General features: G+C 48.7%; 1 protein-coding gene across 2 annotated transcripts; it reads left to right on the top strand.

Moving 5' to 3' along the window:
• Positions 1 to 49: 49 nt before the first annotated feature.
• On the top strand, positions 50 to 27,848 carry ttyh3a (tweety family member 3a). Of its 2 annotated transcripts, none has more exons than XM_062447428.1 (14): positions 50 to 987; positions 4,951 to 5,120; positions 11,397 to 11,508; positions 11,670 to 11,890; positions 12,302 to 12,397; positions 12,959 to 13,031; positions 13,302 to 13,377; positions 16,565 to 16,620; positions 17,901 to 17,993; positions 18,888 to 18,980; positions 20,452 to 20,588; positions 21,548 to 21,721; positions 22,331 to 22,406; positions 25,088 to 27,848. In XM_062447428.1, the coding sequence occupies exons 1-14, from the start codon at positions 862 to 864 to the stop codon at positions 25,217 to 25,219; spliced, it is 1,635 nt and encodes a 544-aa protein (XP_062303412.1). In that variant the 5' UTR covers positions 50 to 861; the 3' UTR covers positions 25,220 to 27,848. The 2 variants fall into 2 exon arrangements, with proteins under 2 accessions (XP_062303412.1, XP_062303420.1); XM_062447436.1 differs by lacking the exon at positions 25,088 to 27,848 and adding an exon at positions 23,307 to 23,412.
• Positions 27,849 to 27,911: the final 63 nt, after the last annotated feature.

Genomic DNA, 27,911 nt, shown 5'->3' with positions numbered 1-27,911 from the left:
ATGGTAGCAGAAGTGCTCAGGGCAGCCTCGGAGTGAGGAGGAGCCGAGTTTCTTGTGTTGTGGAGGATGTAAGAGACCGCTAGCTAGTTCATGGTGAGGTTCAGAGTCCTTGTCTCTCTACGGTCAGCTGGATTCTGATCTCTTATTCGGGTACTTTCATCAGAAATCAACACATTAACTCTAAAACTACACTGGCGAAGAAGCAGCCGTTTGCTAATTATGTGGATAAAATAAAATAAGCTCCAGTGTGGAACAAGAAAAAAACTCGCGGATGGCTAGCTAGCCTGCTGGCTAACAGCCCAGGAGGAACTGCACGAGAACAGTACAAGGACATCATCAGTAGAACTCAGGAGAACGACACGCACAAGGCTTAAGCTAAGGGCAATTTACACATTCAAATAAAGTTACGGAAACGCAAAGGAATGGAAGATATTCGAGTAGATCTGTGAGTAGAGAAACAATACAGCGAGCAATAGCGAGTTGGTTGATGGGTTGGGAAGTCAGTTGTCATACGTCATCCGCAGAGCAATCGGAAGGCAGAAATGGATAGATATTGCTGCAAGGCACTTTGATATGTTGCCACCTACAATATGTATAATCTATAAACATCACATAAAATAAATTTCCAAAGGCAAGTGAAAATGTAAGTGGAACTTGGACTGTGCAAATAGCATAATCTTACCTGAGTTGAACATAGCAGTGCACATCTAATAGATAGTAGAGTAGATAGGTAGCTAGGTTGCTACTACTTTTGGTTCTTGTACACTCTGTTTACAAGAACTTAAAGAATTGGACTCCCGACTATTCTACACTGGTTATTACTGTCAACGGCTTTCCAGACGCTTTCACAGACTGTTAAACATGGCAGCGGTGGTCAACTATTCCCCACCATGGTGGGTGAACCTACTGCACAGACTGCCCCACTTTAACCTGCAATTCGAACAGACAAGCAGTGACTTTCGCCCCGAGGACTCAGCATATCAACAGGTATGTCGGACATTTGTTTCTTATAGTAGTTGAACAACTTTATATCGTGCACACTCATTTGTGAGACGGACCTACCACATGTGAGTTTATAACTTGATGGGCTTTAGAGCAGAGTCCACCATTGTTTTGAACTTGGGTTACATCTATTTAAGTCTTGAGGATGCAAAACAGTTGGTATCGTGATAAACCTAAATCCTGCAGCATTTCTCAAACCCATGCCTGTGGGCTGCACAAAATGCATGCTGGTTCCTGCCAGTCTTTTATCATAGATGTTTTGTCCTAACAAAATTAAATGGCTGTTAGTGTACTAATAGGGCCCGAAGGAACAAGTCAACGGACTAGCTGAGAACAAAAGCAGAACCCAGAAATTAGCCATGGCCAACTTGAAGAAAAATACAGTATGTCTCTCGAGGAAATAGGTAGGCCTAATTCCTTGCTGGATTCTCTCACCAGAGGATAGCTGTGTGAATGGACACAATTTGTAACAGGTGGCCTGTAGCCACCAATATGGCTCTGACGGCTTGTGTTGACTATAAAATTGCCTGATTTGGATTAGGTTAACGTGGGAAGAAAAAAGGAAATCAACAGAATTACTCATTCATTGGCACAAGATAATCAGTCAGCATCAGACAGAAAAGAGAAAGAATATGCTGTGCTTGTTTCGGACAGACATTCTGTCTATCTTCCTCAGGCCTTCACATGACAAAGCCTGTTTTCATGGTCACAAGACCTTGGGGTCAATACCTTAACCTTTAAGTTGTGACCCCTACAGCAGTAACAACGTATTTTCTATTGTCTTCAGCGTCAGGGAGACCTCATAAATTCCCCCTCAGCCTCACTTATTTTCACCTGTTATGTTTCGTCAACTAGACTGTCTTAAGGAGCAGGCCATAGCAGCGGTAAGTTGCCACTGGAGAGCCACTTGCATGAAAGCTCAGACTATTGGCTATCATCGGGCACTGCCATAGCCTGAAAGGGGTTAAGCCTGTTAGTGCGTAGTAGATGAGAGCAGGGCGCTCTGCACAGCTGAGGATGGGGGAGGGGTCCCCCCTGCCTTCTGTAGCTCGGCACAGGGTCAGAACGAAGAGGAGTTGTCAGCACATTTGGTGAAGGGTTTAGCTCAACCTTATGCTAAATCCAATGTGTCTTTGATGCTCTTATCCGTCTGAACTCTGCCCCATTTATCTTTTTAACAGCCATCGCCCAAGTCTATTGGGATCGTTTGGGGTGTTTTGCAGGGTTTGAAGTTAAATGACTTTGACGGTGGGCAATTGAAAGGGGATGAATTTACCAGTTTGGCTCTTGCTATTTAGGTGTCAGGACGTTTCCTTCCGTTCAGACTTTTATCACCACATCAAACTACAATTTGATCAAGCTAGGCCAGAATGTGTATATAATTATTCTGAATATGCTTTGGAAGAACTTGGAATCATTCAAATGCCATACAACCTAATGAGATGGCTGATAACACTTCTGGTCCTCCATTAAGATACAAGGTTCAAGGACTAACGTCAGGCATCTTGAATAATCGACAAGCCCCTGGCTCCCATGTGATTCACATGAGGAGAGCTGCATTTTTGGGGGTGTCAGCTTGGCTGATCTGGGTGATGAGAGAAGACAAGTACCCCCCATCTCTTGTGTGGTGGTCAGAGTGAAGCAGGAGAGATTCCTGTTGCAGAGCACCATTTTCAACTGACGCCTTAATTAGGGCTACTTTAGTGTCAAGTAAAGACATGCTTTGGCGTTTAGTGGAAAGAGGAAGAGGAACTAGGTTAAGCTTATTTGTTCTGTTAAATTTAAGAGCCGTAGCCTCACAGTGACACCAGAGGGATTGTTATTCCAGGAGAGATGAAACTGACTGATCCTTTCAGCAATGCTACTTTTTAAATAAGAAACCATTTCCATTTAGGCCTCTTTTGTCTAAAAGTAGCATATGACATGCCGAGCCCTCTGTATTCAGTTGACTGGACGGAGCATATTCAAGGCATGTTCAATGGCACATGTCACAGATTATAACTGGATGGTCTGCCTTGGATGAAGCTTTAGTCAGATTCGGTAATTCAGGTCAGGTGTTCCTCCAGGGCAGAGAACTATAGAATGTTCAATGGAGAACCCTCCATTCACCAAAGGCCTACCGCTTAGTTGATCTTTTACTGAGATGCTGCTGTGTTTAGAGAACCAGAGCTCTGGCATTTTCCTGTTTAATATACCAGTCTGGAAAACAAAAGAACCTGGATCAAAATCTGTAATTACAGTCAACTCCCCGCCCCACTTCCCCCAAAGGAGCACAAACGTGAGAGGGCTCTGTTTGACCTACATATTACCCTCTGTCCTGCTGGCTGGGCCAACTATGCAATATACTTGTGCTATATTTTGTTTGTGTGGATTTTTTAGGCCTACATGGAGCAGGTTAGTTTTCTCTTACAGTTGTCATGTTGGCGTTTCATTGCCCTCACGGTTTACTGGGTAGATGCCTACATTGCATCTGGGCCCATGACATCTTCCTTTCACCCAGGGCAGATTTATTTTCCATTATTCTGGCTAAATAGAGAAGACAAAAAATGCAGTCAGTTAAAAGTGTCTGAGGTTTGGGTAAATAGATCCTTCATTTCCCTTTATCTACAGCGCTTCTTAAACGGAGGCCTTTGTTCTTCTTCAGCAGTCCACAAGCGGAACGGAAGACTGCCACCCGGCATCTAATATTAGATCCTTATTTAGCATTTGCCTGAAGGGAACTGGGCTGTCTTGTATTTTGGATAACAGTTTCCTTTTTTTTGTATTGCATAGGAGTAGAGGGGCTGTTGTTCAGGAACATTCTTCCCTTGCACTGGATGCATTCTCATTGAGCCATCAGAGATCCCAAAGTTTTTGAATCATGCATCATGTCTGCCATGTTAAGGCAAATCATGAGCAGTTTTATTACTTGAGATGATAATGTGTGATGCAAATGATCGTCTACATGGCGGATGGTGACTCATGTATTAAGTGGTGCCAACTCGCTTCAAATGGCCCACCCACACACACTACAGAAGGTGCCCTGGTCTCAGAGCACCATAGAGAGACTCTCCACTTCAGTTGGAAAAAATGTGTTCCTCGCACAAACCCTTGCATTCTAACCTTCTACCTAAAGAACCCCGAGCCCTCTGCTCTGGCTTATTAGGCGAACACAATGCTCTCTCCACACCCCCTATGCCCACATAAAGCAGGTAAGACAGGCTTGGCACTCATTGAAAGGAAATGTCCCCTTCGAGTTTCGGGATTGCATTTGTTTTGAAAATGCTCGCAGGGAAACAGGAGTTCACTGGGTACGCGCAAATGAGAATATTTGGCATCGTGCTAAGCTTACGTCCACTTCAAGAAAGCATTAACTCGCTTGGGAGGAAGTGATTTTAACTTCATCCAAGGTTGCGGCCAGTCAATGACTATGGGACTTCAGAGATAGCCTTGTAGAGATTTGCCTGGGGATGTAAGGGAGATTAATGTGGTGACCGTCTTTGAACCTGGAGATTAAGTCACCACTTATCAGTCCCAGTGGTTCCACGCTGCTACTTTGACCTGAGAGAAAGCTCAGTGGTTGAAGCTCATGGTTGACAGGAGGACACTCACAAAGTGGTTCTCTCAGCTGTCAAGGGCTTGTCCTTGGTGAATTTAAACAGTCATGACACAGTATGGTTAGCACTAGCATAGATGCGCACCTTTGTGCGAAGAAACAGAGGTTATTAAACAGCGTGTTGAAACGATCTGTTGTTTGGTCCTGCGGTGTACAAGAGGTCAAGACACACCTATTCAATACTGCCTATAACCTCTAGCCTTTCCTGTCTTTCCCGGTTTATGTGTTTGATCCCACTCTTTATTTCTCATAGAGCATCCATCTGTTTAGGAAGTTTGAGGTCTCTTGCTGAAAGCTTCATGTCACTGTAACCTACAGTATCCTCCTTCTTCCTCCTCCCCCCCCCCCCCCAGTCCATCCTGCTCCTGGGAGGAGTGGCCCTCGCCTGCCTGGCCCTGGACCTGCTCTTCCTCCTCTTCTACTCCTTCTGGCTGTGCTGCAGGCGGAGGAAAAGCGAGGAGCAGCCCAACGCCGACTGCTGCTGCACGGCCTGGTGTGTCATCATCGCCACGCTGGTCTGCAGGTGAGTCCCCATGCACCCGGTCCCACCGGCAAACCAGTACCCCAGAAACACAGCTGGCAATGAGTGGACCGTCCCTTCATGGATTCTCTACGTAATGGCTATAAGGGACCCCACCACCACCCCCTCCCCATCCCACCACTCTAACCTCCCTGATTAGCTTTGCTTAATAGGCCTTCCTGGTGTGTGCCAGGGGGGTCTTCACCCAGTGGGGTGCCGGGTTGGTCAGCAGGGCTCCTCAGAAATAGACGAGCACCACCCACAGTGTCACAGGTGACTGGCCGGCAGACCTTGTTGTGCTCATCTGCCTGGGGGGGGGGGGGGGGGGGGGGGGGGGGGGGTTTATGAGCTGTTGACTCTGCTGCCGGCTGAGTTCTGAGGGGAGCGCTGTTAGAAACACAAACAGACTGATTCACTTCCTCTCCTTGGGGTGGCATATATTATGTGGTGATTCACAATATTACTGTTGGGTTTGAGGGGGTGAGGGAGGGGACGGGGGATACATAAAGAGTCGCAGTGCCTCATTTTATTTCTACAGTCATATTTGAGATGTTTGAAGGTCTAATATTTTGTAACTCTTTTTAATGTCTTCTTATTAGATTCTACGATAGAAAGGCTATACTTTGTTGTCGTTACGAAGCAGGGAGAGGCGAAGTGTAGCCTGTGGTGTGACAGTAACCAGTGGGCTGCATTGGAAACAGTCCGCAGCCTGAACGTAAGACGTACTGGAGTGAGATGGTAGTATTTTTAGAACTAATCTTCTCTAAACTTCATTGGAGCTGTCAGTTGGTGTTGCTGAAAGCAGCATCTTTTAATAACTCTTCCTGGTGTGGTATCTCTCAACTTCGAAATCTACTGCAAGAGGGACTAGACTGCTGTTCTACATCCTAAATGTATAGCCAAACATGAGGATACATGATGACCCTTCAGACTTATCAGTGACTTATTGAATAATGGATGATTAAATTCAGGTTAGTTAATTGCGCTGGGAGTGGGATTGATTTGTTTATGAAAGCCATAAAAGTGGAAGAGCTCTGTTATGACTGAGAGCTCATATTACAAACGGGACATCCATTCTGTTTAGACAGTGAATTGATACCCGACGAAGTTGAACAGCAGATTGTTGCAAAGGTGGTTGTGAAAATGTGAAATCATTTGTATGGTGAACATCTGTTTGTCTAATTAAGGAACATAACATGCCCATTTCAAAACATTTCCTCTCTTTAAATTCAGGCATCGACACTTACTCAGTAATGATAAAAACACACAAAAAAAAATTTGCTCCACGGTTGCAAAGAAACTGACAAACTAAACATGCCCACACAACGCACCACAACTGTGTGTGGCACAGACACACATTTCTCACCCAGTCTCCATGGAAACATGCCATCTCAAAGGCCAACCTGGGACACAGGAGCCTGGCACAGTCTCCTTCATCCATCCATCTCATCCCCCACCTGAGGGATGTCTTGCACTGCCTGCAGCTCGTTCAAGTAACCCCGACATAGATATGACTTATTTGGTCCCCCTGAACTGTATTGATGTGCCTGAAGGAGCCTGGTGGAGCTCTGGCTGTCTCCGCTGTCCCCGGTGAGTCATGATAAGAGCCTCTGCCATCCAGATAACCCCCTGGAGTTCCTCTCCACCCCAGCCCTCCTGGAGGAATCCATCAACCCACGTTTACAAAGGAGAGACTGCCTCCCTCAAGGATCTCTCCTCCTCCCATGTGCGTTCGTAGGGAGTGTTGATGCTCACTGCTCTCCTCTCATCGACGACGAGAGAATCTCTCCCTAAGGAAGGCGGGCTGACCATTTCAACAAGAGGGATATCATGAATTTACAATGACGTCTTTGTGCTAGGCTCTCTGGGTTCTGTGAAATGTCCGGGGTGGGTTCTGGTGAGTGTCGGGAAGGCAGGGGTGAACTCAGTCTGCCATTTAATGACCGCTCCATAGGCTGTCATGGTAGCGGAGAGGGGTTCGTAACGGGGACCTGCGTTCTTATGAGACCACGTCCGTCTAGTCTGCTGTCTTTAGTCATTCATCTAATCTGCCCCTGAACCAGTCATGCCATGCAGACCTGCTGTCACAAACGATAGCAGCTCATTCTCCGGCGAGGCGAGATCGTTCTCTCTGCCCCCCCTCGGCCCCGCTGTATTCTCTCTGCTGGAGTTCAGTAAACCTGAGCTTTGTTCCACATTCAGCTCCTGCCCAGCCCACCCAAACAAGTAAACACTTTTTAATCTTCTCAAGATGTTTCCTCAGAGTGCTTCTACTTTTGAGATTACGCTTTCTTCGTCTGCGCAACCCCTGGCAAGTATAGACAGACGGATACACTATATCTATACTATGTACTGTGTCTGCCAGCTGTAGGATCTCTGCTTATTCTTGCTCTGCGACAGAGGAAGGACAAAGAGTAAATTGAAGATTCCCCCACCCCCATATTTTCATGTGTAATCCGGTCCGTCTGTGGACCATATGGTATAGAAATTAGTCTGTATTTATTTGATTTTTACAGTGTCTTGAGTGCGATGTTAGGATGTTGGTATCAGTATCAGTACCATAATGTATGGCATGTGTTACATACAGCAGGAAAAGCCCAACAGCATACGCACATTTCAACATCGTTTGTGTGCAACTTCAGGTGGTCTCTGAAATAAGAACCCCACAAAAAAAGCCTATCTGCACTGAACTGCAGTGTGTCGGTAATCCGTAGGGACTGAACTCTCATGTTAGAAGCCTTGCGTGCAGCTTCTCAAGAGGCGTGCGAGATGCAAGGACCACAAAGAACTCCCACACGACTACCAAGGGAGGAACATCTCTTACGAATGCAGGGACGACCAAGATTCTCTAAAAAGTCCCGCATTCCCATTATTCATTTATCTGAAGGTCCTTTGTGTAACCAAACAGGACATTCAGACTCATTCGATTGTGGAATCTGCCTTCCTGCTTTTGTACAATTCACTTTAACACTGGGGTTCTTTCCATTTCCTGTTTCCACTTGGCTGTGGTGGTCAGTCAAGAGCTATCTGGGATGATTCAGCTGGGGCCAGTTTAGAGCGAGTGGAACAGAAGAACATGGAGGCTTGATGAGCACGTGGGCTGCATGGCAATGTGTTGGTCTGTATGTGTGAGAGAGAATGGGAAGGAAGAGAAGGCGAGAAGAGATTAAAGCAGACAGTAAAGAAAGCAATTAGTAGTTTGTTTGGGACGAACCACACCAATGACTGAATTGAGCTCCTGTTTGTGGGAATTTGAGAGATGATTTAGAGAGCAGAGGGATTTTAATTAATCTTCAAACAATTGTGGTCAAAGACCTACATGCCTAACCCCCAGCAATACAGTACGTTCCCCTACCAGTTATTGTTATGTCAATGGCACACTTAACCTGTATTATAGCACTGTAAAATATGATTTAAGATAAACCACACATAAAAAAAAAAGAAAAAAAAAGGTATCATCTAGGCTGGTTACTTTGTCTATTGTCTGCCATTTTCATTGGTATCCAAGTGAAAGCTTGTTGTTAGATAATGTGTCCGTGTCTAACACGTTTCCACTGGCTACCCGTCCCAAATGTGGAGGCTGGCTTTGTTTCCCCTGAGCACAGACACCACTCCTCTTCACCTTTGTCGCCCTTCAGAGTGTGAGCCCAAGAGATTTGAGCCACTCAAGGAAATGAGAAGTGCCATCCACTCACTGGCTGCAGGATGCAGACAAGACAGGGAGCCCATCGAACTGGAAGGTTTCCCTTTTCCAGCAGGCCAGGACTTGATCCAACTCTCCGTGACGCGAGGTGATCTTCCAGTGTAAAGAGGGCTTAGGAAGTCCTCCTAAGGGTCTGAAGTCTGCCAAGAAGGAAGGCAACCGTAACAATGGCTGAGACAGTAGTTGCTATTATGTCACTGTTCTGTATTATTGTGGCAGGGGAGGAATTTCTCTCACCCTTGCCCGTTTTCATTGTTCAGAGTTTTAGGAAGGTCAACAGATAAGTCAAAAGGATCATGCTACTTTGTTGTGAGTGTTTGAACCCAATACACTGGTTCATGTGTGATTAAAAGATGTTGTAAAGGGGTCATTAATAACTTACTTACCAGAAGACTCCACCTTCACCATGAGACAAAAAAACATGTTCCCACCACCTCCTAACAACCCAGGGGGGCTTTATTGCATAGCTGCTGTTGTAATATGACAAATAAGTGAAATCCTAATGTGATTTTCACACCGTTATTCCTGGGAAGATGAACCTTAGGTTTTGCGTGTGTAGAATGTCTCCATGAGCCTAACAGTCTCAGACCTTGTTAAAGTAGGCTAGTGTCCATTAGTCCCTCTGTCCAGATTGCTGCGACCCATGAATCCAGCCTGTGTCCCTCGGTGTCCACGAGGACAAGGCTGTCTCAGGAACCATCAGAGCTGTTTGGGTGAACTACTGGAACACACTTTACAGCCTTCAGTTTCCAGCCTGTACTTGTAGTCACTTGCCTGCCTTGATATGATGGATTTTTTTCGGCTGGGACTGATTTCATGTTTCACAGTCTTTAAAGCACTTTATCCAGTGTGACGTCTGTGATGGTTGTGACTCAGTGTGTTTGTCGCCCGGGGGGGGGTGGGGGGGGGGGGGGGAAGTCACGGTTTTCTCTCACTTAGCTTTCAAAGGGTTGCCATGGTTGCCAAGTCCATAGGAGATTAATCAAAAGGTAAAATTGTTTTAGCTGTGACTATGGATATCAGTTACAATCACAGTCAGGCGTATGCCGTTTCAGCCCTGGAATATTGTCGGCATAGAGGGAGGTTGCGTGAGCGTTATGCGTTCGTATCTTCAGCTGCTGTAAGTGGAAGCCATAAACATGTCTGTGGAATGTGACGTTCTGGAAAACCCCCTTCAGGATCATGGCCTGAAGGTTTGGGTTGCTTTTTGTTGTACTCTTATGTAGATGCGGTTGGCAGCATGGCGGAGGAATGAGAGATGAGTCTGTTACGTGTTCAATTGAACTGCAGAGAAACTCTTTGTTGCCTCACGTACAGGAATGATGGGAACTGGCCAGTAGAAAGACACGTGACCCTGTTTTAGGGTGCCTGGAAGACGACAATCTTTTTCTCTCACCCCATCGACTTTGTGGACGCACAGTGCTTTAGCTGTAGCCTTCATGGTCATGTGACCCGACCCGACCATCATCATGCATTAGTCTGTTTTTGGTCTCCACATACTGCCTTAAATAATTTACAAGCCATAGGAGTAAAAAGCAAGACTGGTCCCAGGCAGGAATCTCTCTCTCTCTCTCTACATGGTGCCTATTCTGCATGTGATGTCAGATGTTGATAATGGACTGTCCAACAAGCAGGTCTGCACATGGAATGCCCCTTCAGTTTTGATGCTTCCAGCTGAGAGTGGCCACATGGTCAATAGGCCATTGTTTGGCCTGGCTGGCTCTGCAGTCTCTCAGTAAGCAGGGAGGCTCTGATTGTGGCGGCTATTGAAGCGTTCACAATGGACTTTGGTGACACTACAGACAGACTGAAAAAAAGAGAGGGGGCGGGGGGTGGCGGAGGTTCAGAGGCATGTGTGACAGTGACCCCTGGTGGTGTGGTACCTATCTTCAGGCAGACGGTTCCCTGCGGTCTCCTTTGACTTGATTTGGTGTCTCCAAAAGCCGTGTTTGTCTTCAGAGATGGCAAGGTTCTCTGTGCGAGTGTACAACTGAGGAGCAAGATGTCCGGCTGAATCCTGGAGACGGATCTGCTCCCCTGAGGGACTGTGTGGTGGAAATTGTCGGTTCAATTGATCTGGTTGTCTTCCCCCCCCGCGCGCGTTTCATACTGAGCATCAAAGTGAACAACCGCCGTGCCCATTCATATCAGACCCTGATAGAGGTTTGTCATCAAAGGCTAAAGCCTTCAAAGTTATAAAGGTTTGAACACAGTCCTAGTTGTCTCAGATGGTAGCGCAAGTAGTTGTCGGTTGCCTAACTGGTTCCCATGGTCGTGCAGCGCGAGCATGTTGTGTGTGGATCTCCAGGCTTGCGTGGCTGAATGGATGAAGGCTGAGCTCCTGTCTCAGAGCAGGTTTTGTCATCTGTGGTGTAAGGGGGCCCATTCCTCTGGAGTTGCTAGGGCTCTCTAAAGAGTCTTTCTGCAGGGGCCTCAATGGTGCCCGTTCACAGGGATCTGCCCCGGCAGAGCAGACCCTGGGTTTACACGCCTGGCCCTCTGTCCCTCCTTTTCTCCCCTCCGCCCGACTCCCTCCTCCTCACCGCTTCCCCTCTCCTCCCTTTGTGTCCCCTCAGCGCCGGCATTGCTGTGGGTTTCTATGGGAACGGCGAGACCTGCGATGGAGTGAACCGGCTGACGTATTCTCTCCGCCACGCCAACCGCACCGTGGCAGGCATACAGAAACTGGTAAGACTCCCCCCCCCCCCCCCTCCCAGCCTTATAGGGCCAGAAATAACCCCAGACGGGACACAGAAGACCTCCAGGGGGATCCATAGGAGATGGAAAATCCCCGGTAAACCCATTAGAAGTGAGTCACACGGCCCCCGGTTTTTCCTCTTGTTCTCCAGGTAACGGACAGCACAACCTCCCTGAACCAGACGGTGGACGACAGCCTGCTGCAGCTGGAGGGCCAGTACGCCTCCCACACGGACTACCTGTCCATCATCCAGAAGCTGCAGGGCCAGCTGGACGAGCTGGTCCGACAGATGGTGGAAGTCCCCTTCTGGGGCAACGCTAAGGTCTCCCTCGAGGCGCTGGCTGTGCAGATAGAGCTGTATGACTGGTACAGGTGAGAGGCCTGAGGGGCTGGGATGTGCACCCAAGCTTGAAACCAAACTCACAAACATTTTCTGTCATTTTCTTTTTAAAGACTTTTGGAGATGAAATGAGTTCTGATTTCTTTTCCTCCTGTGGTAGATCTGTTTGATCCATTGATCTTCTTCACTCTGGCTTGATCAAGCCTATTGCACAAGCTATTTTGGGGCGCCTTATTTGCATACTAATGCAGCTCAAAGGAGCCTCCCAGTCACTTGAAATGTCAATCGTCTCCAACCTCATCATCCTCCGACAATAACAAAGAAATTGAAGACCCATGATTATAGTGCAGATGACAATACCAGAATGCCTCCCATATTCACTGTACGGGGCTGTGGTATTGCAATGGGGCTGTTTCTCACCCAGTGGTCGTTGTTGCCCTCAGGTGGCAGGGCTACTTGGGTCTGCTGCTCTTCGATGTCCTCATCTGCCTGCTGGTGCTGTTTGGCCTCATTCGCAACTCCAAGGCACTGCTGATTGGGTGAGTCTGGTCACATGACCAATGCGCACGGCAACAAGGAAGATTCGAGAGGAAACGATTCTGCTCAGTGAACATTAATACACCACAGTGTTTTGTATGCTGTCCATAAAGTACCTCCCGGTTCGTCAACATTGCGTCGTCAACTGTAATGTGTATAGTCGCGTTGTGTGGGTGTGCATGGCTTTCCTGCACAGAGTACATGCAGAGACTAGTTTGAGCGGTTTCATTTGCACTGGCGTCAGTTCCGGAGCGTTCCGCTTCACAGGCCCCTCAGGCCTGGTCCTTGTGCTCCCCCAGCAGTATGGCCCTCTTATCTCACCCGTCCTCCCTCTGTCTCAGCTGTGCCTGGGGAGCCCTGGCCAGTCTGCCTGACACCATTAACCCAAACTCTCCTTGAGAGAGGAGGGGAAGGAGCCAAAAATGACAGTTAGGCATTGAGGTTTCATGTTTTTCTTCATCCAACGTTTACCTCCCTGGTATTAAGCTATAGCTGGTGTAATGTCTACCAGTTTCAAGCAGCTACAGATTCCCTTTCAACCCTTCCTGTCTTCTGTCCCCCAGGGTGTGTTTGCTGGGCGTGCTGGCTCTTGTCATCAGCTGGGGAACCCTAGGGCTGGAACTAGCTGTTTCTGCGGTGAGTGTCTCCATGGGAACGTGACATGAAGAGATGACTCTGTTTTCTGCACCGAGTGCAGTCCATAGAGTCAATCTCGTTTGCACGCACATCATATATTTTATGTGATCCCCTCTGCTCCAATGCTATCTCCTCCCCTGAAGATAGGCAGAAATGACTTCCATTCGTTTTCCCTGTTCTACCGATGTTTTTGTTATTCCCTGAACGTAAACAGCCGCATGATGGTTTTGTGAGCTGTTGTGCAACTTATGTTGTTTCCTCTTCTTCCAGACGGCCAGTGACTTCTGTGTGGCTCCTGACATGTTTGTCACTGAAGTGACAGAGAAATATGGACTGATCAATAAAGGTACTGACGACTTGTAACAGGCTATCACTGTCTACAGGGAGTCAGGTGGCTGAGCGGTGAGGGAATCGGGCTAGTAATCCGAAGGTTGCCAGTTTGATTCCCGGTCATGCCAACTGACGTTGTGTCCTTGGGCAAGGCACTTCACCCTACTTGCCTCGGGGGAATGTCCCTGTACTTACTGTAAGTCGCTCTGGATAAGAGCGTCTGCTAAATGACTAAATGTAAATGTCTACAGTATGGGATGGAATTCAGAATGTGTGCCTGTCCGTTTATTCTGAGATCGATGATACAAAGAGCTCTGGATATTCCCCTGAATGGGTGATCTATACTCTGCTGCCGTGTTTTGCACCAAGGCAGGTTACCTGGATGATCTATCCAATCAATGATTTTCCATTTACAATCATTATAGAGTTGTTAAGCCATGCTGTTAGTACTCTGGTCTCTCTGCAGACTTTGGAGTGGAGTTTCACAACCATAGTCCTGGAAGCTTTCGTTTCCTGTTTGCTTTGGGTCAGAGCATCTGCAACCACTCTATCGCTCTCTTCAGCGTGACAGAAAAATACGACAGCTGCAAAAAGCGCCCAAAGACGCGAGGCCGAAAGGACGATGGCGAAATGATGCACGGACGAAAAGTGTTTACTAACTGCAGCCAAGCCCAGTCTTCATGCCACCCTGGGGAGAGATCGGAAACTCCTGCTCCTGTTGCGGGGCGGTCCTGGGATGACAGGGCTTTATGGAGCCGCGCTGGTCCTCATCTCAATAATAGAACTCAATAAATGACCTCCGACCACATCTGTTGTCTGGCTGACAAGTGGAAACATGCTGCATTTGAAGTGTCGCAGGAGCTGGTCCGGTGTGGTACGTTGAGTAACTCCCCAATCTGGTCCACGTGATGAGAAGCGCGTGTGTGTGGATAGGACAGATCGAGCCTGGGGAGTGTGTGTGAAGCTGAATGTGTGAAGGAGATAAGGCCAGCGCAGCAGGAGGGCAAAGTCACACAACATTGTTTGCTCACACTGCACTGAGAAACCAGTCGTCGGTGAATACTTCCCCAGCTCCGCTTTGTCCACGTGGAAACAAATGGACCTTTTGTCTCTAGATGAGGATCACGTTGGAAGCGTGAAGTATAGTAAAGCCTAATCCGGGGTAGAGCGGGGTGGAGGGATGGAGCGGTGGTAGACCTTTGAACATCGTCTCTGTGCTGCGCCGTACTGTACCGCACATTCCCCTCCCCCTCTGCCCCGAGGCTGGCAGCATGCAGTCAGGGTCGTCCTGTCTGTTCCACTTTCTCCTCAGTCCTCAACGTGCCTGTGTGGATTATGGTCTGGAAGGAACACCGTTCCATAAGAATCTTGGCCGGTTTCGACGGAGACGAGTTTGCCAGTTTAGGCTGCGGCAGGGTATGCTAGAAAGATTAGGATGCCGCTGTCAACTTAGCACATTCTTGTGACCCCAAAGAATGACCCTGCCTTCCAGCCCTAGGGTTGTATCTTATCTTCAAATGACAGCTTCGGAAAGGGCACTGCCTTCATTTCTGTTATCTCTCTTTCATCCAATTTTATACCTGCCGCTCAAAGCTGGAGCAGAACTGCAGTGGAACAAGTCTTTTATTTTGGTATGAAATTTATGACTGGTTTTATTACTGCTCTGAATGTAGTTTATTTTTCATGATGGGCCAATATTTTATTATATATACCACTCTGAGGCAGTGTGCTCACCTCAATCCCCTCAAAAGGCAGTTTTTTATGTTTCAGTCTCTCGCTTTAACTGCCCAGAAGCCTGCATCTTTACTACCCTGTTATACGGAAGGGCAGTATTTTTCCAAGCAATGCTTTATGGTCCAGCTATGGTTGCTCTATTACATTCTGACATTTTCAAGGTAAAAAAAACCTGAACCCACTTATCGCTGTGGCAAGATAAGTTATGAGCTTGTTATGTCAGACAGTGGTACTGTAAGCACGGTTACAAGTCATTAATGAGGGGTCTTCAGCTATTGTATACAGCAGTCTGAGAATATAATTGAATGAGCAGTTAATTGCCCTTGTCAGGGCCATAATTACAGTGTTTATGAATCTCACTGGGACCCTCCGGTGCTACAGCAATGATCTGGCCCATCCGTAACCAGGTCAGACCGGAAATGGTGTGTGTGGGCGCACGCACGTGTGTGTGTGTGTGTGTGCTTGAACAGGATGAATCGGAGATGTCAGAGGGGATATAACCTAATTGTGGGCATCCTTCCCAGGCCGCTGAATCCTTTGCACCCCTCATCTCGCACGCGGACATCGCTGCAGTTCCCCTCGTCGCGTGGGCATCGCTGCACGTCAGCGCAGAGGCGCGTCACCGGGCCATGTGTTTGTGTTGGTGCTGGAACTCTCCCAGCCTGAGTTTAGGGACCAGAAGGACCGGCGCCGTGCCATTCTGATTCAAGACTGGGCCAGGACTTTTGCGTAGTCTGTTTGAGTCACGCGCTCAAAATACCCTTATTTATGACCCTGCGTGTGTACGTGGGAGGGGATTCTCATTCCTGCTTCTCCCACTGGCCTAGGTCCCGTTGGGATAGGACTGCACGGATAACTGCACACTATCGGACGGTGGACTGCCCTGACCCATTAGCACCGGTCTCTGATCCGAACCCAGCCATCCAATCCCACCTTTCATCACGCACACCGGCCATGACATCGGCAGGTGCTCGTTAACAAGATAATCAGCCAGCATTGATGACACGGCAGTCCCCCTCAAACATTCGTTCTTCCTACACTTGGGAGGAGCCAGCCCATAGTTGACCCTAGGTCTCCGTGGCGATGTCTCAGCACCTCTGACCTGCACCGCTGTGGTCAGTATGACGCGCGGGGCTCAAGACCTGACAATCCGCTCGTAGGCTGGGCTAAGCCTCAGGCTGTAGTGCTGTCTGCACCACACCACACGCTAAAGTCAGGGGTTTCAATATCATCCAGTGCTGTGGGTCGTCCCAATGGCAAGTGCTATCTGCATACATGTATCCACACCTCCAGTAGATCAGAAATCTTCCTCCTAATTCCCACAATGCCCCTGGTCTGTAAGCCCCCACAGGCTTTGTTTGTTTTCGTAGCCGGAATGGTAGGGAGAGAGAGGGGGGGGGGAGGGATGTCACCAGATAACCGTGAGACCGCTCCCATAACCTGGTCCTCTGGTTTTCTTGTCCCTCCAGATATTCTGCAGTACTACCTGAGATGCAGTGTGGGCCAGATCAACCCCTTCCAGCAGGTACCTCATGCACACATTCAGGGGTTCACATTGGGGGGGAAATGGCACATACTTTCTTCACTTTGGGCTGCGAGATTAGCCCTAATTAGGCTTGTTTTGTACATGTTCGGTTCTTTCTGACAATATTTGATGCATCTCCCCTTGAGATTAATTGGTTAATCCCACATGACTAGATTATACAAAAAATAATAATAATTCAGTATGTGTAATGAGTTAGAGAGGAATGCAATGTTGCCAATGTGTCATATCTTTTTAGTATCTATCTTTTTTTATGCAAATATTCTCATTCATAACCTCATAATTGGTCACATGAGTGCCTGCAAGACTAAACATGCAAATTAAATGCACCCTTTGGTCTCGAGTCATGTTGGTGATTAGCAGTCCATGTCCATGTGCATCTGCAGGCTGCTCTCTCAGACTACCAATAAAAACCAACACAAGACTGCAAAGCCCCATGTCTGACATGTTGTTCATCGGTAATAGTTCAACCGGCCTACAAACATCTGCGTGTCTTAATGGGTTGGATACTGACTTTATGACAATACTCTTTTTAGACGTTTTAAAGAGTCACAGATAATGCTGATTCCTATAGTTTAGGGGTCACGGAATAAGAATGGCCCCCTTTATCCAGCACGAGAGAGAAGAGATTCCGTGATGGGGAAAGCGAGAGACCGGCATGAACAAGTTGTACATTTCCAGTCAGATGGATCATGTGGTGCCGAACGTCAGCTTTTTAGGGAGATGTAAAAATAGAATTGCGCAACTGTTACCTAGTCCATTTTAACTCTCAGTCTCAAATATTCATGTCATCTGAAGACCCAAAGACTCAACACACGGCCTGCCTTTTAATGGCCTATATATTTATTCTCTCGGCTTATGAATTTCTCAAATGGTTGCTGCCCCATCTGCGCTGGGGCAGCACTCCAGTAGATGACGTGCACTTCCAGTAGATGACGTGTTCAGGGGAGGGCTATGACCCTCTCTGGGAGGTATGACAAGTGTTCGTCATCTCTGGTGGCTTGTTTTGACTGACCCTGTCTCTCCTCTCTCAGCGGTGTCCTGTCCTGTCCGCTGTAACCTTGCCTTTAGCCTTCCACAGCTCCATCATGAGGTTCCTGTCACTAGGGGACATTTTAATCTGTCTTTTCTTCCCTCTCTCTCTCTCTCTCTCTCTCTCTCTCTCTCTCTCTCTCTCTCTCTCTCTCTCTCTCTCTCTCTCTCTCTCTCTCTCTCTCTCTCTGTGTGTCTCTCTCTCTGTGTGTCTGTGTGTCTGTTTGCAGAAGCTGTCGGGGAGCCACAAGGCCTTGGTGGAGATGCAAGATGATGTGTCTGAACTCCTCCGCTCTGCCACCAGAGAATACCCTCAAACCAAGGTGTGTCCTACATTTACATGTAGTCATTTAGCAGACGCTCTTATCCAGAGCGACTTACTGTACAGGGAAGTTCCCCCGAGGCAAGTAGGGTGAAGTGCCTAGCCCAAGGCCACAACATCATTAAGCGCAGCCGGGAGTCGAACCGGCAATCTTCTGATTAATAGACCGATTCCCTAACCGCTCAGCCATCGGACTCCCTGAGACCGGCCGCTGAATAAGCGTGGCAGCGTGGGGCTCCCTTCAGGCTTAGGGCTCCCTTCAGGCTTAGTGACACCACAAAAACCCTCCCCATTTCCACAAGCCACGGTACCTCCTACCAACACACTCCACCTGGTCCCTACATGACACCGTACTGTTCTTTCTTTGGGCTTTCTCTATAGAGCCCTGTGTTATTGTCCAGAGCTGGCTATTCCACTGTGTGCACACAGGCACAAACGAGGGCTGACGTTGGGATTGGCTGGAAAAGAGAGAGGCACACTTCAGTAGCCCAGGCCTCTGTGAGAGGAAGAGAAAATGTGCTGAGTTCATGGAAACATTCACATTGTAGGACGACCAAACACGTCTGACCTCTGCCAGCACACACAACTCAGCCTTCACACAGTATTCATCTGAGGCACGCCACGGCCATCTTTGTTTGCTGCCATAGCAGTCCGTGGGATAAGAGTGCTTGAAAATAGTGCTACTGGAGGTGTCTCCAAGCTTCACCTGCGATTATTTGTACTTTTAGCCAAAGCACAAGCTCGGTTTATACTTTTAAGTAGGACACAAAGTACTTATTCCCATAACTCTCCCTATCGTGCATTCTCTCGCACTGAGACACAGGCATGGCCTAATTTGGGGTGTTAAATGAAGGCCTGACCCTGTTTTGAGCCCGTGTGTGCATCTGTGTTGCAGGGGAATCTGGAGCAGATCCAGGGGGTGCTGAACACCACGGAGATCGGCCTGCACCAGCTCACTGCCCTGGTGGACTGTCGCAGCCTGCACATGGTGAGCCTGGACACGCCAAGCGATGGGGGATGCGCGTGTGTGTGTGTGTGTGTGAACACGCGTGTGGCTTGTGTGTTACTGTGTGTTTGTCTGTGAGTGCCTCCTGTCTCTGGTGTGGACTGTCGGTGTTTACTCCAGAGTGCGTTGACAGCTGCGTGTGAGAGGTGGTGACGCTGGCCTGGGGAGCCGTTTGCGTGCTCCTCGATGGAGCCTCTCGCTCGCTCTGCCTGTGTGGAGAGGACCATCACGTTCCTGCACACATGTATCTGGAGCCCGCAAGGCTGCTCAGCCCTCAGCACTGTCCCTGAACCCTCCACCTTGGGCTGAACCCTCCACTCTGGGCTCCTGAACTCTGTCCCTGAACCCTCCACCCTGGGCTGAACCCTCCACTCTGGGCTGAACCCTCCACTCTGGGCTCCTGAACTCTGTCCCTGAACCCTCCACCCTGGGCTGAACCCTCCACCCTGGGCTGAACCCTCCACCCTGGGCTGAACCCTCCACCCTGGGCTGAACCCCCCACCCTGTGCTGAACCCTCCAGCTCTCTTATCCACTATGGCAGTCTGAGTCATCTGCCTTTCGTCTGCCATCTGCCTCAGTGGGACCAGAGCCACCGTCATAGCCGTCAGTCTGACTCACCCCCCCCCCCCAGTGCTCAGTGACACACAGAAACTGATCTTCCGGTGACCTGACAGGAGGTTTTTCTAGTCTGGATCGAGATGATAATACAGAGATGCTGTGTTCTCCCGTCATCCAATGCTACAGTACAGCAGACAGCCTGCCTCGGAGCTCTGCAGCCAGAGCTGTATTCCTCTCTCAGGCTTTTGTTATGCAGAGTATCCCACTGGGTTCATGCACGTGTGCCGCCGTTCTGCTCTGAATAATTACTGTAATTTGCTTGGCTCTGAAGTCACAGGAAGAATCGGCCTGCTTTCTCCCCCCCCCCCCAAGACAAGACAAGACAGGAATTGGGACAGCTGTATCATTAAGTAGTCATTTCTCTGCCAGCTTGTGGGGCATATGTATTGCTGCACACATACATAACATTCGAGCCTTAGGAAGCAGTTGTTTGCTTTCCCACGTTCGTACACAACCTCCTCTGGCCGTGGTTGGCTTCGGATCAATAACGATGTTCGTGTCCGCTGACATATTTAGGATTTGTCAGACATACCGTCATACCGGCTTTCGCGGTTTCCCATTATTGCATAAAGATGCTCTGCACAACAGGACCTTAAACCCATTTAACAGATGCATTCATCCAAAGCGACGTACGAATGGCGCGGTACGGCAGAAAATCAAGGATCAGATAGTTTGCATAGTTAGGGATTTTAAAGTCCCACCAGTATTTTGGTGGTTCGAGTCAAGGAAGCCTTTAGTGGAACTACATGGTGTGGACCTTTGCAGGTTCGTTGTGCTGGGGGCTGATGGCGTACTGATGTGTACTCTCTCTATGTGTGTGTGTGTGTGTTGCAGGATCTGGTCCAGGCCATGACGGGCCTGTGTTACGACGGGCTGGAGGGCCTCATCTACCTGGTGCTGTTCTCCTTCGTCACCGCCCTGATGTTCAGCTCCATCATCTGCAGCGTGCCTCACACGTGGCACGGCAAGAGGTGAGCCTCGCCCTCCGTGTGTCCCCCCCCCCCCCCCCCGCCCAGACAGCACCGAGCGGGCCCGGAGGGGCTCCACGCCAGCCGACAGCCGCGCGAAAGACGTCAGCAGGAAAGCAGGAGCCGTTATCTTAAACCTCGGAGGTGACACCGGGGTAGAAATCGTGCCGATTTCCCCGGAGCTTCCCGCTCGCGCTCTTTGCACGGTGGAGGATGATAGCCTGTAGGCGGTCTGCCCCGCCGGTATTTATAAGAAGCTGTTGTTAATCCGCGGATGAGTGTGTTGAGCAGAGCCAGTTTGGGTCATATTGTAGCGGTCAGAAGGCTGGTGGGGAGGGGGGGGGGGGGGGGGCGGGGGATTCTCTGGGCCACAGCCAGGGGGCTCCAGCTGGTTCCAGCTGAAATCGATGATGTCATCGTTTTGCACAGGGAAGTCCTCTGGATGACCACTAGGGGGAGACAGACTCCACTGAGTCTTTCTGTGCATCCTCCATGTGCCACTTTTGTGTGTGACTGTCTTTGTTTTATACCGAATTTTTCAAGCCTAGTGGTTTTGGGTGCTATAACTCACTGAGCCTATAATGTAAAGTATTTCATTTAGACCTTATTAAGCACTAAACACTGCTGTTGCAAGAAAGTCAGTGAGCCGATGCCCCTGGTGCCAAAATCAATTATTTTCATTCTCTTGTGGAAACAGAATCAATTACCATTTGATCAGAACCCCGTTTTATTCCTTCTACCTTAGCAGACACAGAAGCTCACCCATCAAAAAGGAGATCATTCCATCCGTTTTTCACCCACAGGGCACAGAAGACATAGAATAGAAACGTGACCGGGAATGAATAGAAAACGTGACCGTGATTTGGCTTGCCTTTTCCTCAGCAGCAGAAAGGGCTCCCCCTGGTGGAGAAGTCTCACGGTGCGTCCCACTTGTGTTTCTCTCTCCCCCCCCCCCCCCGCAGGACCGAGGAGGACAGCGAGGAGGAGTCCATGGCCCACGGAGGCCGTCAGAACCACGACAACCTGTACCGGGTGCACATGCCCAGCCTGTACAGCTGTGGCAGCAGCTACGGCAGCGAGACCAGCATCCCCGCCGCCACACACACCGTCAGCAACGCCCCCGTCACCGAGTACATGTACGTCGACGTGCCGCCCTCGCACGCAAACATCTCACCTCCCCCGGGGGAAGAGGTGACAGGCGGAGGCACTCTGTTAGCGCCCCCCCCCCCCAAGTCCCTGAGATGGTGTTGACAGAGCGAGGCCAGGGCTGCGGAGAGAGGAATGCGAGAGACCATGTGACCACGGAGCCGCCGGGGGGGGAGGTGGGGGGGGCGGGGGGGGGGGGAGGCGGGGGGGGGTTTCGGGAGGGACCCCTGAGACGAGCCGCGCTCGCCAAGAGAGGGTCGGGTTCTGCCGGACAACTGCAGCTGTTCCCGTCCAGCTGTGGGTCTTTTGAAACCCAAGGACCTCAGCCTCATGATTGGACCTCTCAGGATTAGGGGTGGGGGGTGGGGGGGGGTGGCAGCAACTCAGATTTAGGGGGGGGGGGGGGCAGCCATGAATGGTGGGATCAGTGTTTTTGCATGAGCCCTCAAGGGTTTTAGACACTCTCAGAAGAGAAGTGGATGTCGGGGGTTTGATGCGCTAATGCGGTGAACAGTTCTGATTGTCTCTCGGTGTGGGGTGTGTTTGGAACGAGGACCACCTCCGTCACCTCACCTCGCTTTCCCTGTTTGTTTTGACAGGACCCAGAATGCCAACTTCCAGAACCCCCGCTGTGAGAACACTCCCCTGATTGGGCGGGAGTCCCCCCCTCCCTCGGTAGGTTTCAACTCAACAGAGCACAGACTCAGTACACACTCTGATGCAGCGATCTCCTCCGCTGAGGAGTCGTTTGTCAGCCTCACGTGAGGAAAAAGGGTCACGACTGACGCCGTGAGTCGAGCTCGGCTGTGCTAAACGCTACTACTCTGTCGTTTGGAATCCGCTCCTGTATGTTTCATGCAGTGTTATCTGTCAACAAGGCCAGGCGTAAACCTTGACTGTCTGCCATGCGTCTTTCACTGACTCTTCTTTGCCTTTTTATCGTTGAGGAAGAGCACTGTCATTGTTTTACCTCAGAGTACAGACACTGTCCATTTTCTTTTCTTTCTTTTTGTTTTGTTGAGTTTCACTTCACTATGGGTTGATAAGGAGCCGTCCTTCCTCTTGAAGACATGCCTTCTATAACTGCTTGTTGTTCTCAAGTAAACAGTCGGCCATCTTAAACCAGACTTGTGTCTTTATTGTAGTGTTAGGTATGTTAGCCGGTTCTTAGTATTCCTCGACGCAAAGAGATTGATGTGGGGAAAAGGATGTTTGACGAAATTCTATGTCAGCGCGGCATAGAATTGGAATGGTGTTTACTTTGTTAGCGGACCGTTTGCAAGTCAAGTGTGGTTGCGTAGAAGCGCTAGGTAGCTGCAGTAGTAAGCAGGCAGGCTGTGTGTTGTGAGTGGACCTCAGTTCCTCCATGATCCAGTTCCTCTGTGCGTGGATCCTGTTCCCTCCTCAGGCCCGACTTAGAGCCCCCTACCTCCCGTCCGGTCCCCTGCCCTTCCCTCCCCCCCCCCAGCGCCCCCCCCTGGTGTCCGTGTGTCTGCCTGGACCTAGATGCTGCTCTGTGTATCTTCTCTATATTCTCTCTTGTCGTTGTGTTCTTTCTCTGCCAAACCCACACAGTTGTATTTGACTGCCACGGACAGTCACGGCCACCACAGCTGGCAGTTAAAGCCCTCGGCGAGTTCAAGATCGTTTTGGTAACCTCGTCCGCTATGCCAACAGGTACAGAACATGCCCCACACCTCCAACTACTGGCTTGTGTAAACCCCCAAACCGACTCTGCTCCCCCATCCCTCCCTGCCTCCCTGCCGCCCACCCACAGCAAACCAACGCTTCCTCCCAATCCCCCTTCTCTCTCCCGTGTGACACCTCCTTCCTCTCGTTTGTCCCTGCAGCCCAGGCCAGCATGCTCTCCCCACCCCCCACCCCCCCGAAGCACTGCAGATGTTTCAGCTGGAAGATGTAGTCCTGCCTTCTGCTCCATGATTACTGACTCTGTAAAGCCTTCAACCTCGCCACGGTTTTGGTGGTATCCATTTGAAATGAACATGCTCTCTAAAGGAGTGTAATGTGCAAAAATAATACTCCAAAAGTTCTGGTGTAGATGGACATCATAACAGGTGACCTCTTTAAGTGGTCAGACATTAGATGTTGGGCCTGTTTGTACAGACCATTGTTTAGTTTGTGTGTTTACAGGGCTAGATTCCTGTCATGGGCCGATCGTTTTCCTCATCTCTTGGCTTTGAGAGTGTACTGTAGTCAGTCAGACGGTACTGTAGACTAGTTGGAGCGTGTCCACAACCCCTTAGTACGAGGCCTGTCATCAGTAATATGGAATCGACAGCTTAAACATTTACCGATCTGGATTATGGTCTCTGGCAAGGAGTTAGCACATATCTGTGTCCGTGTGGACTACACATAGTCGCATAGTCTTGTTTTAGTGCTTTAGTGTTAGCGTCGTAGTCGTTTTGCTCACATTTCCTCTCACAGAACATGGACTGTAAACGCATGTGGGTTTGTGTGCTCCTCCCTTTGCAACAACTATATGGTGCTGTACACCGATGTGACCGGACAGCCAGGCCCAGTAGGTCTATGTCTGAAGACCAGTTCAGTCTTAGACTACTGGCACTGGATTGTCCTAGCAAAATCCCAAACCAGGCCTGCATAGCACAACACTAGGCTTAACCATCATCAGTAATCATTTAATCATTACTGGTAAGTATGACATATTTTGTTTAATTGAACATTTTTAAGCCACCTTTATATACATCGAAGATTTTATTATTTTATACAATCCGACATTCGCCATCATTTGATTTTCTTCCATTGTTCATCCAAAATTATTGTTATTCGTCAAGTTGCATTTAAAAGCCAACCTGAGGTGAGTCATGTTTTCTAAAGATCTTCATAGAACAAGTTGATCCTTACTGTCCACAACAGGCTGGCCAAATGACTGAGGGTGACTTGATCGCAACACAGTGATGCGAGTGCCATTACCAAACTGGAACTGTATCCATCTTATGTACATTAGAAACTTGCTAGCATACGGTATGTTGCAACTCGGCATGAATGACTGCCACCCTGAATGCACACTGCACTGCAAAGTTTAAGATTCAAAAGTCCTGTTGGAACTTTTGAAACTAGCACTGCCTATTTTGACACTGTCCTAAAGAGGCCTTGGCGTTTTCCGTCCGTGGCGGCGGTCTAGCTGTGATGCGTGGAGCTTCTCCAGTCCTCACAGCTAGACTCTTGCTTTTGTCTGTGTGTTTTTCTAAGCTTTAGTTTGCACTTAAACCTACGTGCATTAGGAACGTTTTAGTATGTCGATATGGAACTGATATGACTCTGAACTTGATGCCATTGTGGGTCATTAAAGCTCCTTTCTTGTTTTGTCTCAACAGTACACTTCCAGCATGAGGGCCAAGTACCTGGCCAACAGCCGGCCTGATCCCAGCCGGCCTGATCCCAGCCGGCCTGATCCCAGCCGGCCTGATCCCAGCCGGCCTGACCCCAGCAACCCCTCCACACACTGAGACCCTGGAGAGCTTTAGCCACCCACAGACCAGCAACATGGAACCACTCAGCCCCTGGAACCCCCCCCCCCTTCAATACCTCGCCTCCGTGACATCACAGCATCCATCCTCCAATGCACTGCCCAGATCTGCTTTTCTCTTTACCACTGGTCCCCCCCACCAGCTTCAACCAGACAACCAAATATGTCTTTGATGTGTGTGCGTGATAGCAGAGTTGAAACGGAACATTTTCATGTACTGTAAATAGCGCTGTCATCATAAACGTTTTCAGATGACTGGCCTCAGCCTCAGACCTGAGCAGCTAGTCTCTGCAGGAGGCTGTCCCCTGACGTGAAGCTGGCTACCATCACCGCCTGGCCTCCTAGCTAGGACATCCACTCTGTGGCGCTGGGATGGTGAAGAAGCCTAATGGAATCTAGGTCTTCTTCCTCAGTACACAAACACTCATTTTGAACATTGTAACGTTGCATGTGTCACTATTTTTTATAACGACATCCCTTTTTTTATTTTATTTTATTCTTCTTATGGTCTGCCGACTCTGGGGTCTTATTCAGTTTGACATGGTTTGATCTTGTCAATCCAAGGTCAATGTTTACGCCTGCAAACCACTGTTTTGGATGCAGTGAAAGTAGTGAAGGAGACAACTCACTGCGTTTATTGTACGTACCCTGGACTCAAATTCCAATTAATGACCTGTTTTCTTTCCAAGTTGATTCATTCTTCTAGAGTCTTATTCAACAGCCGGTGAACATGTCATTTAAACTGCCATGGTTGAGATGAGGACTCTGGAAGTGCCCCATAGATCAACTAGACTAGCACTGATTAGTATAGGTTGGGGTCAGATGAAATATGTTGCAAAGTACTGTACTCTTCTATTACTGTGGGGAGGGTGTAAGAAAATGCCTTACACAAAGCTAGGGAAAGGCCTTGGAACCTACTGTTCCCTGTCTCTTTAAAACCAACAAACGTCCTCTGGAATAGTAAGGTATGCTCCGAGCACTGTTCCTCAGGGGATGGTTGTACCACAACAAAACTATCAGATGTGGTCTATCAGACCACATCCAGTGTTTACGAAGCGTTCCGTGTGTTGACTGCTGCCGGTGCATGTATCGCTGCTCCTCACGTCCTCCTGGTCTCTGGAGGACCTGGGACACAGCCGGTAGAGTACCAAGCTCGGTGACAACAACACGACTATGAGTAGGCTTCTCCACTATCCTGTAATGCATCGTGTCTGAATTGAACCACATCACTTGGATACTGTTTCTACATTGCACACCGGTCTGTCATCTACCTTGACAGATGTTTGCTTGTCGTCATGTTTTTTGTCTTTCAGTCAGTCTGACTGTGTGTGGGACCAGTAATCTTTTAGCATAGCAAAGCCTTACAGGGTTGTGACTTGTAGTGGCTGGGACCTCTTAACCCATGTACTAGTTAGATCTCTCCCCGTGGCTGTCTCTCTTCTGAGAGGCCTTTTACTATTGCAGTTGTTACGCCACCATTCCACATGATTTACTGCATGGATTTTTAACTGGAGCGATTGCGGTAAAACTGGAGCTGGTTTGCAATTCTAGTGTTTCTGCTTTTGGATGAGTTGAAGTGACGAGAGAAGGTGGCCTCCATTGTGACTCACTGGCCCCCTGCTGAATACCACAAGCCGCTCAGGACTTTGAACTTCCCTTCCAGGGTGTATTTAGACGTGGGGCTTATATGATGGACCAATTCCTCTTATTTCGAGACTTGTTTGTTTTTTTGGGGACAGACAAAGGACACGGTTTCTTTCTTTTCTTTTTTTTAACCGATGGAAGCACAAACCTTTCTATATACGAGCGAGGTATGGTTCCTGATTACTTCGACGCTAAACCACAGACGAACAGAAGAAGAAACCTGGTGTTTCTGTGGCGAGCCCACCTCTTACCCTGTTGGAGATCAGTTGCTGTTCTGTTCTCTATTTGCCAGGTGTGCCAGTTTTCGGTGTGTTTTCCCACCCAGACAAAGTTCCTCTGGGAAAATCTCCTCTTTAGAAAACGACGTGTGTCAGTGCTGTCCATAGGAGGCCAATGGAGAGGTGTTCTAGCAGGCTCGAAACAGAGGACGGTGATTCCCGACTGATTTTGACCACTTTTCTCTCCTGCGAGAGCGTCCTGCTCTCAGGGGGGGGGTGTTACGTCTCCCTCCTCCTAAAGCATGACGACCCTTCATACGTGGAGTGATCTCTTGTTGTCTACTACTACTGCCGCTTCTCTTGGCTTCTCTTAGTCCTGTTTCGTGATCCGTACGAGAGGTGTGTTTTCAGACTGTGCCAATAATCAAACACAACACCATACCTTTTACTAGATCTACTTTTTCAATGTCTTCACTTAGGCCTGTTTGTACAGTTCACAGCACTGGGTTGCCTGAGCAATCAAATGAGGAAATGAGCCCAACATTTTTTTTTTATGATACATGTTTTATGCTCTGTGTAAAAGACCATTTATTATAGTGATGCAATTTACTGTTTTTTAGTAGTCATATTTTCTCTGTTAATACTGTTATGCAAGACCAATGTAGACTAAAACAAAAGGCGTTTTTGACTTTTCCTTTTGCAATCACATTGCAATTTAATTTCGCTTACGTTTTAAATCATTTATATTGATTTGTCTTGAAGTTTCAGTGCATCTTTTATTGCTTATAGACTTTCTAGCAAGCACAATGT

The sequence above is a fragment of the Osmerus eperlanus genome, chromosome 2 (genome assembly GCF_963692335.1).
Source record: "Osmerus eperlanus chromosome 2, fOsmEpe2.1, whole genome shotgun sequence".
Classification (NCBI taxonomy): domain Eukaryota; kingdom Metazoa; phylum Chordata; class Actinopteri; order Osmeriformes; family Osmeridae; genus Osmerus; species Osmerus eperlanus.
The sequence above is the reverse complement of the archived record's forward strand: the minus strand, read 5'-3'. Positions and strand labels throughout refer to the sequence as shown.

What these genes read in the sequence shown, in the direction of transcription:
- ttyh3a (XM_062447428.1), top strand. Translation starts at nt 862, where the DNA reads ATGGCAGCGGTGGTCAACTATTCCCCACCATGGTGGGTGAACCTACTG. An exon ending in AGATCAACCCCTTCCAGCAG is followed by an intron (nt 16,621 to 17,900) that starts GTACCTCATGCA and finishes GTCTGTTTGCAG; the next exon opens with AAGCTGTCGGGGAGCCACAA. An exon ending in GAGAATACCCTCAAACCAAG is followed by an intron (nt 17,994 to 18,887) that starts GTGTGTCCTACA and finishes TCTGTGTTGCAG; the next exon opens with GGGAATCTGGAGCAGATCCA.